This window comes from Pan troglodytes, chromosome 6 (genome assembly GCF_028858775.2).
Source record: "Pan troglodytes isolate AG18354 chromosome 6, NHGRI_mPanTro3-v2.0_pri, whole genome shotgun sequence".
Lineage (NCBI taxonomy): Eukaryota > Metazoa > Chordata > Mammalia > Primates > Hominidae > Pan > Pan troglodytes.
The window spans coordinates 110,987,208-110,999,409 of record NC_072404.2 but is presented as its reverse complement, the minus strand read 5'-3'; the positions used below and the strand labels follow the sequence as shown (position 1 = coordinate 110,999,409).

The window sequence follows — 12,202 nt, the reverse complement described above, 5'->3', positions numbered from 1 at the left end:
CCAGAATTCAGCATAGTCACATGCTATACAGGTTTGCAGCCCAGAGCAATAGGCTAGACCATCTAGCCTAGGTGTGTAATAGGCTGGATCATCTAGGTTTCTGTAAGTACATCCTTTGGTGTTCCCATAATGACAAATATTCCAATGATGCATTTCTCAGAACATAGCCCCATCATTAAGCCACGCATGACTGTATATTGATCAATATCAATGTGGTTTATCGGATAAGAAATTTCTTCTTGAAGGGAAGTGCCAAGCCCTTGAGGGTGGACACCTTTGGAACACTTCACCAGCTCACAGTCACCCCGCTTCACTTCTGCCTCCTCTATTAAGAAAGGTGGGTCCACAGCCCCACATGAACCTACTTGGTGGTGAGGACCTCCCAGTCAGCAGGGACTGTCCTCCCACGGTCCTGCCACCTGCTGCCATGGGCTACTGTGTTTCATCCACTCAGTCTGCAAGAAGAGCTCTGCAAAATGTGGAAATAGGGCAAAAAGCTGAGGCACTAACCTTCCAGAGTCAGGCTACAGCACTATCTCATGAGCCTGCCCACGTGCCGTATGACACCCCAGGAGAATGTCACTTTGAGTTACCGCTCACTATGCATTGCAGCTCAGATTCTGCCAAGTTGGATGTTAACTCATACAAAACTGGTAAAAAGCAAATGATTTTGGCTGTGCGCGGTGGCTCACGCCTGTAATTCCAGCACTTTGGGACGCCGATGGGTGCAGATCACCTGAGGCCGGGAGTTCGAGACAAGCCTGGCCAAAATGGTGAAACCCCATCTCTACTAAAAATACAAAAAACATAGCTGGGTGTGGTGGTGGATGCCCGTAATCCCTGCTACTCAGAAGGCTGAGGTGGGACAATCGCTTGAACCCAGGAGGCTGACGTTGCAGTGAGTGGAGACTGTGCCACTGCACTCCAGCCTGGGCAACAGAGCGAGACTCCGTCAAAAAAAAAAAAAAAAAAAAAGAAGCAAATGATTTCTTTTCAGTAGAGACAATAACCACAAAGCTTTTGTCTTTACTACCCCATAGGCTCAACCTTAGTGGTCTTAATTTCAGGTTCGTATTTATATACATATATAAATTATATACTTTACATATAATATATAATTATGTTACCAGTTCAGCATCCCAAATCAGAAAATCAGAAATCCAAAATGTTCTACTTGGCATTTCCTTTGAGCATCATGTCAGGGCTCAGAAAGTTTCAGATTTTAGAACATTTTGGATTTTGGACTAGGGATACTTAAATTGTATATAATTTATATGTAATATAAATTATAATTTAAATATAACATTATATATAATTTATATAATACATACATTGTTTAAATAGAAATATAATATAAATTATAATACATAATTCACATTATAATACATAATTTATATCATATATAAATATATCTTTCATATTGTATATATTATATACAATGTATAAATTGTCTACAGTAACATATTTTATATATATTATTGAGATTATATTAATTATTGAGATATATATTACATACATATCTCAATGACTATATTATATATTTCAATTATATGTTATATATTTCAACAATATATAATACATATCATATATTTCAATAATATATATTATATGTTACTGGAATATATATTATTATTAATAATTATTCAATAATATATATCAACAATTATTCAATATTATTCAATATTATATATTATTCAATATATGAATATTTATTCGATAATATTTATTATCAATAATTAATATCTATAATTATTTGAAAATATATATTACTGGAATATATAAATTATTAATAATGCATTCAATATCCATATAGAATTGTATATCATTCTACATTCCATATTCATATAGAATATGGAATTCACATTCATATAGAATATGGAATTCACATTCATATAGAATATGGAATATAAATAATTCAATAATTCTATATTATTGAATATAGAATATATATTATTAATATATCACAATGACTATATATTATATATTTCAATAATAATATGTAATACACATATTATATATATACACACACAAAGAATTAATCTTACCCTAAAGGAGGTCTGGCCTTTGCACTTGGCTCGTGGGAGGTATTTGGAAGCCCTTGGAATGTCCAGCTTGGTCACAGTATCTGCCTCCCTGGGGACCTTCGACCATGCCACACAGTCTATGCTAACGCGGGCCACATTGGATAGTTTGTGCTAACAATGTCGTTGATGAGGACATCCTTGCACCACCTGGTACCAGCTCAACTTCCAGAGGGGCTAGAATCTGAGTCAGCCATGCAGGCTGGCCATGGTCCATGTAACTAAGCCACAGTAAAATCTCTGGCTCAGATGAGCTTCCCCGGGTGGCAATATTTTGTATATACTGACACATGTCATTGCTGGGAAAGTACGGCTGTCCACAACTCCACTGGGAGGCGACAACTAGAGGTTCCATACATGAAACTCTCCTGTGCCCGGCCTGCCCCATGCGTCTCTTCCCTAGCTCATTTTAATCTGTATCTTTTTTTTTTTTTTTTTTGAGACTGAGTCTCGCTCTGTCATCCAGGCTGGAGTACAGAGGCACAATCTAGGCTTATTGCAATCTGTGCCTCCTGGGTTCAAGCGATTCTTCTGCCTCAGCCTCCCAAGTAGCTGGGATTACAGGCGCCCACCACTATGCCCGGCTAATTTTTGGGTTTTTAGTAGAGTTGGGGTTTGATCATGTTGGTCAGGCTGGTCTCGAACTCCTGACCTCAAGTGATCCTCCCTCCTCAGCCTCCCAAAGTGCTGGGATTACAGGCATGAGCCACCGCGCCCATCCTAATCTGTATCTTTTTGCTGTAATAAACCATGACCATGAGCATAATAGTTTTTAATACATTCTCTGAGTTCTTCTAGCAAGGTGTCAAACCTAAGGGTGGTCTTGGGGACCCCCAATCTACAAATACATGTGTGTGTGTATACACACATACATCAGTGATCCTCCTACCTCAGCCTCCTGAGTACCTGGGACTACAGGCACATGCCACCTCACCTGGCTAATTTTTGTATATTTTAGTAGAGACAGGGTTTCACCATGTTGCCCAGGTTGGTCTCAAACTCCTGGGCTCAAGCGATCCTCCGGCTTCAGCCTCCTGAAATGCTGGGATTACAGTCATAAGCCACCATTCCCGGCTAACATTGCTGATTTTATTGATCACTGAAACAGGCTCAGGTACTTACTTAAGGGTAAACTAATCACTTCCCTAGCAACTCTCGCCTCCTCGGCCCCTGGCAGGATCTAGATGGCAGGCCTGCTCCATCCTGTTGGGGGGACCAGATGGCTGTGTCCACAGCCGTGGCACTGACCAGAATGGCAGGTCCAAGTCCTGGCATTGAAGGGCTCAGGCCTCCATGAGGGACCTGTGAGCTGTGGTCGTTCAACACCATAGCATTATGCCAGGGCCAGCCCACTGCTCAGAAACCTGGCATCCCCTCACCCCTTCACCTTGGAGGTCCTTCCTGCTCCTCTCCAAAGAAGGGTCCAAGTCAGCCCTGGAACCTCCAACAAGGATAGCCCAGCCTCCCCTGCCAGCATCAGGCACCTCATCAACCAGGACCAGAGGCACCTGTCGGACTCCCTGGCATCCCAGCCTTTTTCCTTCAGCTCTGCTGTGGGCCAGAGGCCCCCTGAAGCAATTGTCAGAGTCTTTCTATTTCTGTCAATTGCGTTATTCTTTGTAACCCAAAGAGCTCTTTAGACAGTTTACACTCAAAGCATATAGATCCTGCTATCAAATCAGTAAGTAACAAGATGACAGAGAAGAGAAGAATTTTGTCAGAAAGCGAAGGTGGGAGACAGCTACTGTTTCCAAATACAAAACTGACCCCTCCAGCCGGGAGAGGTGGTTCACACCTGTAATCCCAGCACTTTGGGAGGCTAAGGTGGGAGGATCGCTTGATCCAAGGAGTTTGAGACAGCCTGAGCAACAATGCAAGACCCGTCTCTAAAAATCACACAAAAAAATAGCTAGGTATGGTGGTGCACACCTACAGTCCCAACTGCACAGGAGGGTGAAGTGGGAGGATCAAGTGAGCCCAGGAGTTCAAGGCTGCAGTGAGCCATGATCATGTCACTCCACTCTAGCCTGGGCAACAGAGTGAGACCTTGTCTCAAAAAAAAAAAAAAAAGAAAAAGAAGAAAAATCTGACCGCTGAGCCTCAGCCTCCAGACCCATCCAGCCACGCTGGGGAACAAGGTGGGCTGCAAACTTGTTCATTAGGCAGGACTCAATTTCCCTGGCCAGCAGTGAAGGGGGATTTGCTCTGTCTGCCACTGCTGGCCCACCTAAGTGCTGTTATGTGACCCTCTCAGGCTCCAGAGCTAGGCTGAGCCCAGGCCCCCGGGCTAAACACCAACAGGGCAGAAAGGCAGAAAGCAGCTGGGTGAACGTCTATCTGCAGCTACCGGTCAGCTTCTCTGTCTCAGTCTACAAAATACGTGGCCTCAAGGCTGGTGGGACCTCATCCGCATTTGCTCAGAGCCCAGATATCCAACTCTGCCTGCCCCAGGGGTTCTGGGTGCATCGGAGCCAAAAGTGGAAGAAACCGGCTAGAAATCAAATCCCTTCCCCTGGCACCAGTGCTGTTTTTGGCTTCTGTATTCCACTACCCAACCAGTGCAAACTGGGACCTGCCTCGGTGCCCACGGTCAGGGCGGGCAGCTTCATCCTGGTTTGGCCAGGCCGATACAGAACATTTGCTTCAGAGGTGATTGGGAAAAGGAAAGGATTTCAAGCTACGGAGGAAAGGAAAGCTGCTTGCAGGAGGAGGCCAGAGAAGGGAGAAACGCCAGCCTGGCCCACGCCTGGCCCCCTGCAGCCCAAGTGCCTGCCAACTTACCCTCATCACAGTTGCTCCCGGTGAAGCCAGGGCAGCATCTCCACTCCAGCGCCGTCACCGTGCGGTAGGACACTCTGTAGGTGGGTCTGATCAGAGTCCTGTAACTAACACACAGACAGCGTCAGGGGGGCATGAGCTCCCACCCACCCACCTCCAGACCCCACTGCTGCAAAGATGGGCCAGGCTGTTTTGCCCAGCCAGGGCTCCAGGAGGCCCCCATGGCGTGGAAACCACTGCCGGGGTCCGTGTTCACTGGCTGTGCAAATGCCTTTGCAAAAATCATAACGGAGGAAGTTATGACAACGAAAGAGATCAGACCTAACTGACTCCATCTTGCTTCTAACTTTAGGCTGTCCTCCTTCATTCCTGGGAGTAGGCCGAACTAATCTTGGGAAGAAATTTAGTTTATGGTTTGACTCTGAAACAAAATTGATAATATCTCTTTCCCAAAAAGACCCCCTTCTTACCTGGGTACCAGTCTGCCTTTGTAGGACTAATAAATTAGCTACAGGATTAGAAATTATGGTTTACGGGGTCATGCAGCCTATGGCTGCAAGAGTCTGAACCTCCCCAAATTGCTCCTGGAGATAACATCGCCATTATAAAACCTAAGATCAGTGCTTGAGATATTTTGTAGACCCTGTCCTCGATGGATCAGCTGATACCACCCAGACCTGTAATCTGGCTTGAGCAGTGCTATGATCCCATCCAGAAACAGAAGACAGCAAGAAAACCTCACTTTGACCCCCTATGATTCCATCTCCAACCTGACCAGTCACCACTCCCCAACTTCCGAGCCTCTACCCACCAAATTGTCTTTAAAAACTCCATCCTGAATGCTCAGGAGACTGATTTGAGTGATAAAAACCTCCAGTCTCCCATACAGCCGGCTCTGTGTAAATTACTCTTTCTCTCTCTGTCTGTTTTTTTTTTTTTTTTTAGTAGAGACAGAGTCTCACTCTGTTGCCCAGGCTGTAGTGCAGTGGCGCGATCTGGGCTCACTGCAACCTCTGCCTCCCAGGTTCAAGCGATTCTCCTGCCTCAGCCTCCAGAGTAGCTGAGATTATAGGTGTGTGCCACCAGGCCCAGCTAATTTTTGTATTTTTGGTAGAGACAGGGTTTCACCATGTTTGTGAGGCTGCTCTCGAACTCCTGGCCTCAAGTGATCCACCCACCTCAGCCTTCCAAAGAGCTGCGATTACAGGAGCAAGCCATGGCACCCGGCCATCTTTCTCTATTGCAATTCCCCTGTCTTGATAAATCAGCTGGGTCTAAGCAGCAGGCAAGGTGAACCCCTTGGGCAGTGACAGCTGTGTGACCCTGCACAAGTCGCCATCCCTCTCTGTATCAGCTGTGATCTAAACGTGGATGGAACTGGAGGCTGTTATCTTACATGAACCACCCAGGCACAGAAAGACAAATACCATATGTTCTCTAAGAGGGAGGTAAACAATGTGTACACAATGGAGACACGGAAGGGGAGTGGGTAGGTAATGAATGCAATGTATGTGATAGGGTTTGGATATTTGTCCAAACTCCAGATCTCAGGTTGAAATGTAATTCCCAGCATTAGGTGAAGCCTGGTAGGAGGTGATTAGATCAGGGGACAGACCTCTCATGAATGGTCTAGCACCATCCCCTTGGTGATAAGTGGGTTCTGGCTCTCAGTTCACGTGACATCTGGTTATTTAAAATGGCGTGGCGCCTCCCCCATCACTGTCTTTTTTTTTTTTTTGAGACGGAGTCTTGCTCTGTCATCAGGCTGGAATTCAGTGGCGCGATCTCGGCTCACTGCAACCTCCGCCTCCCAGATTCAAGCGATTCTCCTGCCTCAGCCTCCCAAGTAGCTGGGATTACAGGCACATGCCACCACTCTCAGCTAATTTTTGTACTTTTAGTAGAGACAGGGTTTCACCTTGTTGGCCAGGATGCTCTTGATCTCCTGACCTCATGATCCGCCCACCTCGGCCTCCCAAAGCGCTGGGATTACAGACATGGGCCACCGCGCCTGGTGCCCCCTCACTCTCTTAATCCCAATTTGCCTTCAGCCGTGAATGAAAGTTTCCAGAGACCTCCCCAGAAGCCAAGGAGATGCCGGCACCATGCTTGTAAACCTGCAGAACTGTGAGCCAAATTAAACTTTTCTTTATAAATTACCCAGTCTCCGGTATTTCTTTATAGCAACGCAAGAACAGTCTAATACAGTACATTATGTGGGTGATGGATTTCCTAAGAGCCCTGACTTCACCACTGTGCAATATATCGGTTGCACTTGTAACCCATAAATTTAAACAAACAAAAAATAATAGTAAACATAAAGTCCCTGGCCAGGCATGGTGGCTCACGCCTGTAATCCCAGCACTTTGGGAGGCCGAGGTGGGTGAATCATCTGAGGTCAGGAGTTCGAGACCAGCCTGGCCAACATGGTGAAACCCTGTCTCTACTAAAAATACAAAAATTAGCCAGGCATGATGGCGGGCACCTGTAGTCCCAGCTACTCAGGAGGCTGAGGCAGAATAGCTTGAACCTGGGAGATGGAGGTTGCAGTGAGCCGAGATCATGCCACTGCACTCCAGCTTGTGTGAAAGAGTGAGACTCCATCTCAAAAAAAATAAACAAACAAAATAAAATAAAATAAAAAATAAAGTCCCCTCTAGCTCTGCCATTGTACAACTCTCCAAGTGTGGCCACCTGTGAGGGGAAAGTGTCCTGAACACTGAACACTGACCAAGATGATAAAGAAAGAAAAGGGGCCAGGCACGGTGGCTCACACGTGTAATTCCAGCACTTTGGGAGGCCAAGGTGGGCGGATCACCTGAGGTCGGGAGTTCAAGACCAGCCTGCCCAACATGGAGAAACCTCATCTCTACTAAAAATACAAAAATTAGCTGGGTGTGGTGGCGCATGCCTGCAATCCCAGCTACTCGGGAGGTTGACGCAGGAGAATCATTTGAACCCAGGAGGCGGAGTTGCGGTGAGTGGAGATCACGCCACTGCACTCCAGACTGGGCAACAAGAGTGAAACTCTGTCTCAAAAAAAAAAAAAAAGAAGAAAGGAAGGAAAGGAAGGAAGAAAGAAATTAGCAGGACCTGCAAAATTTTCAACTATCATCTACTCTGACCTTTTTCCCAATTATAATTTCTTTTGGTTGATTCACCAACAATAAACCCAAAGTGGGTTTATTGAACACCCACTTTGTGCTATATTGCAGTCATAGATTTATAAAACTGTGTCATCATCCTGAGAAGAGCGAGACACTTCAATGAAGAAAACTTGGCATACACGGCCAGGAGTAGGGGTTACACCTGTAGTCCTAGCACTTTGGGAGGCCGAGGCAGGAGGATTGCTTGAAGTCAGAAGTTCGAGACCAGCCTGGGCAATATACCAAGATGCTGTTTCTACAAAAAATAAAAATAAAAAAATTAGCCCGGCATAGTTGTGCACACCTGTAGTCCCAGCTACTTGGGAGGCTGAGGTGGGAGGGTCACTGGAGCCCAGGAGTTTTGAGGCTACAGTGAGCCATGATCGAACCACTGCACTTAGCCTGGGCAACAGAGCAAGACCCTGTCTCTAAAAAAAAAAAAGAAAGAAAGAAAAGAAAAAGGAAAAGAAAAAACTTGGAATACAGTAGTGGGACTATTGCAGGAATTAAAAAAAAAATTCTTGCAAAATGCTGTGAATCCCATCGTAAAGTTTCACACTCCCACAGTTTCGAAATTTTTCTTACACATAAGTTGGATGCTTTTTTGTCACACTCCAAGAATTGCGAATATAAAATGCATGACCAAATTTCATAAGGGAGACACATTCAGCTTTTATTATTCACTTTACGTGCATTGTCATAACTGCTGCTTGATCAAGTTTGCACAATGTCCCCCTGAAGACAAAACTACATAACTTCACAAAATTTAAATCTGCTGACATCGAGCAACTTAATCGGTGAATGAAACAATCATGAATTAATTGGTAGCAGCAGGCGCGACGTTTGGAGACGCACTGTTGACAGGAAAACACACGAGTGGAGAACTGGATTTCAGAAGTACAGCTCTGAATCTGAAAAATCCTGTTATGCTCATTTCTTTTTTAAAAAAGCAAAAACCTGCACTCGTGTTTCATAAACATTCCAGCAAACCAGCTTCCCCCTGGAGATCTGGGGGTGGCGTGGTTGTGTGCAGCTGGGACAGGAGGTAGGAGATGACCAGGAGAGGTGCCCACAGCTGTGAGCCGGAGAGCAAAGCCCCCAGCTTTTGGGAGCAACTGGGCAACCCAGTGCAGGGTGGGGGGTTGGAAAGAGGTGGCAGAGCCTTAGTTCCAAGGTCACCCCTCCTTACAGCAAGTGACTCTGGATGCGATGATGAGTACAAATACACTATTTTCACAATAAACACACACTGACATACATGCACACACATTCACATACCCACGTGAGCACACACATGCCCTCACACACTCTCACACCTTCACACGCTTGCACAAACTTACTTGCAAGCTCTCACAAACACATACGCACACCCTCAGTCACACACTCATTTGCTCTCACACTCGTGTGCACACTCGTGCTTGCACATTCGCACAAACACACTCGTGCACACTTCCACACACGCACTCTCACACAAACACGCGCTCAGCACCCTCAGACTCACTCATGCACACTCACAGTCACACACTTGTACACAATTATGTACACACACATGCACCTTCTCACACGCTTGGATAAACACACACTCAGCCTCACACTAACACACTAAACACGCTCACATACCTGAGGACTAAACTCTGACCGTTTTCTTCTCTTGCTCAGATTCCTATCTAAGGAGCCTGGGGAGTCACGCCTTTCAAACCACAAAGCCTCATCACACGGGTTCTATTTTAACCCTATATGATGTGGCTGGCTTTCCAACCAGGCTCTAGCATAACATCGCATGGCAGATAAGGAAGGAAATCAACATATTTCAACCCCAAATATGTTTCTATGCCATATCTTTTGTTCTGTTTTTAGACAGAGTCTGCTGCAGCAGGGGAATTCCTTGAACCCGGGAGGCGGAGGTTGCAGTGAGCCGAGATCGTGCCACTGCACTCCAGTCTGGGTGACAGAGCAAGACTCTGTCTCAAAAAAAAAAAAAAAGAAAGACCTAGAAAAACAGAAAGGGCTCACAACCCTCTTGCTGCTGCAGATCTGCCAGCCGAAAGCAGGCCCAGCTTGGACGGAGGAGAAGCTTTTGTTTAGATTAAAAATGGCAGTTTTAAAATTAATTCCTGAAATGGTCTTCCGACTACGAGAGACCAGAAAAACTACAGAGTCCACCCAGGGCCTGGGGCAGGCGCAAGGGCCAAGCTGCTATTGTTTGCACCCTGCTGAGCACAGCTGATGCCAAAAAATCAGGTCCCTCCCTTAACCTCTGCACGATGGGATCAATGGAGCCCTGGGCTCAGGAGTGCAAGCCTGGCATTTGGGCTCTGTCCCTAATTCACTATACAATATTGCACAGGTACCTAAACCTCTCTGAGCCTGTTTCCTGGTCTGTATGATGAGGATACCAGGGAGACCAGGATGCCTGGTGTAAGGCTGTGAGTGCAGGAGGGGTGCATGGATGCTGGGTTTGCAAAATACAGACCTGACCTCATTCCTCCCAACCCATACCCTTCGGCCGCCCTCACTGTCATCAGGAGAGAGTCCGGGCTGCTGAGCCAAATGTGCTGGCCCTCCTCCACCTCACACAGACACCTCTGGCCCTCACCCACCAGGCGGGAGCCCTCCAGATGCACCAGACACTCTCACTTCAATCCACACTTGGAATGATGAAGATGGTCATGAGAACAATAAAAGTAGGTATGATAGGCCGGGCACGGTGGCTCATGCCTGTAATCCCAACACTTTGGGAGGCTGAGGCAGGTGGATCATTTGAGGCCAGGAGTTCGAGACCAGCCTGGCCAACATGGTGAAACCCCATCTCTACTAAAAACACACACACAAAAAATAGCCGGGCATGGTGGTGGGCGCCTGTAATCCCAGCTACTCAGGAGGCTGAGGCACAAGAATCACTTAAACCTGGGAGGCACAGATAGAAGTGAGCTGAGATTGCACCACTGCACTCCAGTCTGGGTGACAGAGGGAGACTCTGTCTTAAAAAATATATAAATATAACAGTAGCTTCAATTGCAGACTCACAGTGTACTGAGTGGTTTACATAAGCTGACTGAGAACAACAGAGGTCATTATTCCCAGTTTACAGACAAGGAAACTGAGGCACAAAGAGGTTAAGCAACTTTGTCAAGGTGGTGGAACTGGGATCTGAACCCAGGCAGAATTGGTTCCAGAGCCCAGTAATACTAATTTGTGTTCATGCAGTACAGGAGAAGGTTTTCCCTCTCATCTACACACAGGGACTGATCTCGGGCCCCTGATTCAGAAACTGAGCTCATCCCTCTGGAGATGCTCTTTTCTTTTTCCTTTTTCTTTTTTTTTTTTTTTTTTTTTTTTTTGAGACGCAGTCTCTCTCTGTCGCCAGGCTGGAGTGCAGTGGCGCAATCGTGGCTCACTGCAACCTCTGTGTCCCGGGTTCAAGCAATTCTCCTGCCTCAGCCTCCCAAGTAGCTGCAATTACAGGAGTAATTTTGTATTTTTAACCTAATTTTAGCTAATTTTGGTATTTTTTGTAGAGACAGGGTTTCACCATGTTGGCCAGGCTGGCCTCGAACTCCTGACCTCAGGTGATCTGCCCGTCTTGGCCTCCCAAAGTGCTGGGATTACAGGCATGAGCCACCGCTCCTGGCCACAGTCTTTCTTGGCCCCTCATTCTGAATTCCATGGGCTTGGCCTGGCCCGTGCCACTCTGGAACCTGATGGCTGCCAAGTCCAGGCGCGGGGCACACCAGTAGGTGGCACTGTGTCACCATCCCAACCGGCCAAGACTCAGCTTGGTAGCCCCCCTGAGTCTCACCTGAATGCCCAAGACAGGTTCCACATTTGTGGCCCATTTCCCCAGTCTTGGAAAAACACCCGAGGGAGGCTGGCCTCCTGTCCCCATGAAGAATTGCCAGCCCCTGCCACTAGGGTCCAGTTGGGCAAACTTTCTTTTTTTGTTGTTTTTGTTTTTGTTTTGAGACAGAGTCTCGCTCTGTTGCCCCGGCTGGAGTGTAGTGACGCGATCTCAGCTCCCTGCAGCCTTCACCTCCCGGGTTCAAGCGATTCTCCTGCCTCAGCCTCCTGAGTAGCTGGGATTACAGGCGCACACCACCACACCTGGCTAATTTTTGTATTTTCAGTAGAAATGGGGTTTCACCATGTTGGCCAGGCTGGTCTTGAACTCCTGACCTCAGGTGATCTGCCCGCTTTGAC

At 46.6% G+C, this 12,202-nt stretch overlaps 1 protein-coding gene across 2 annotated transcripts in view; it reads right to left on the bottom strand.

Annotated features, from left to right (window-relative positions):
• The window catches only part of COL26A1 (collagen type XXVI alpha 1 chain), a 195,538-nt gene that overhangs the window by 106,041 nt on the left and 77,295 nt on the right, over nucleotides 1–12,202 (bottom strand). The window contains exon 3 of one of the 2 annotated variants that reach the window (XM_009443635.4): nucleotides 4,863–4,966. In XM_009443635.4, coding sequence (XP_009441910.1) covers nucleotides 4,863–4,966 — 104 coding nt within the window. The remainder of the gene's footprint in view (nucleotides 1–4,862; nucleotides 4,967–12,202) is intronic. The other variant, XM_519281.8, reaches the window with a different exon arrangement.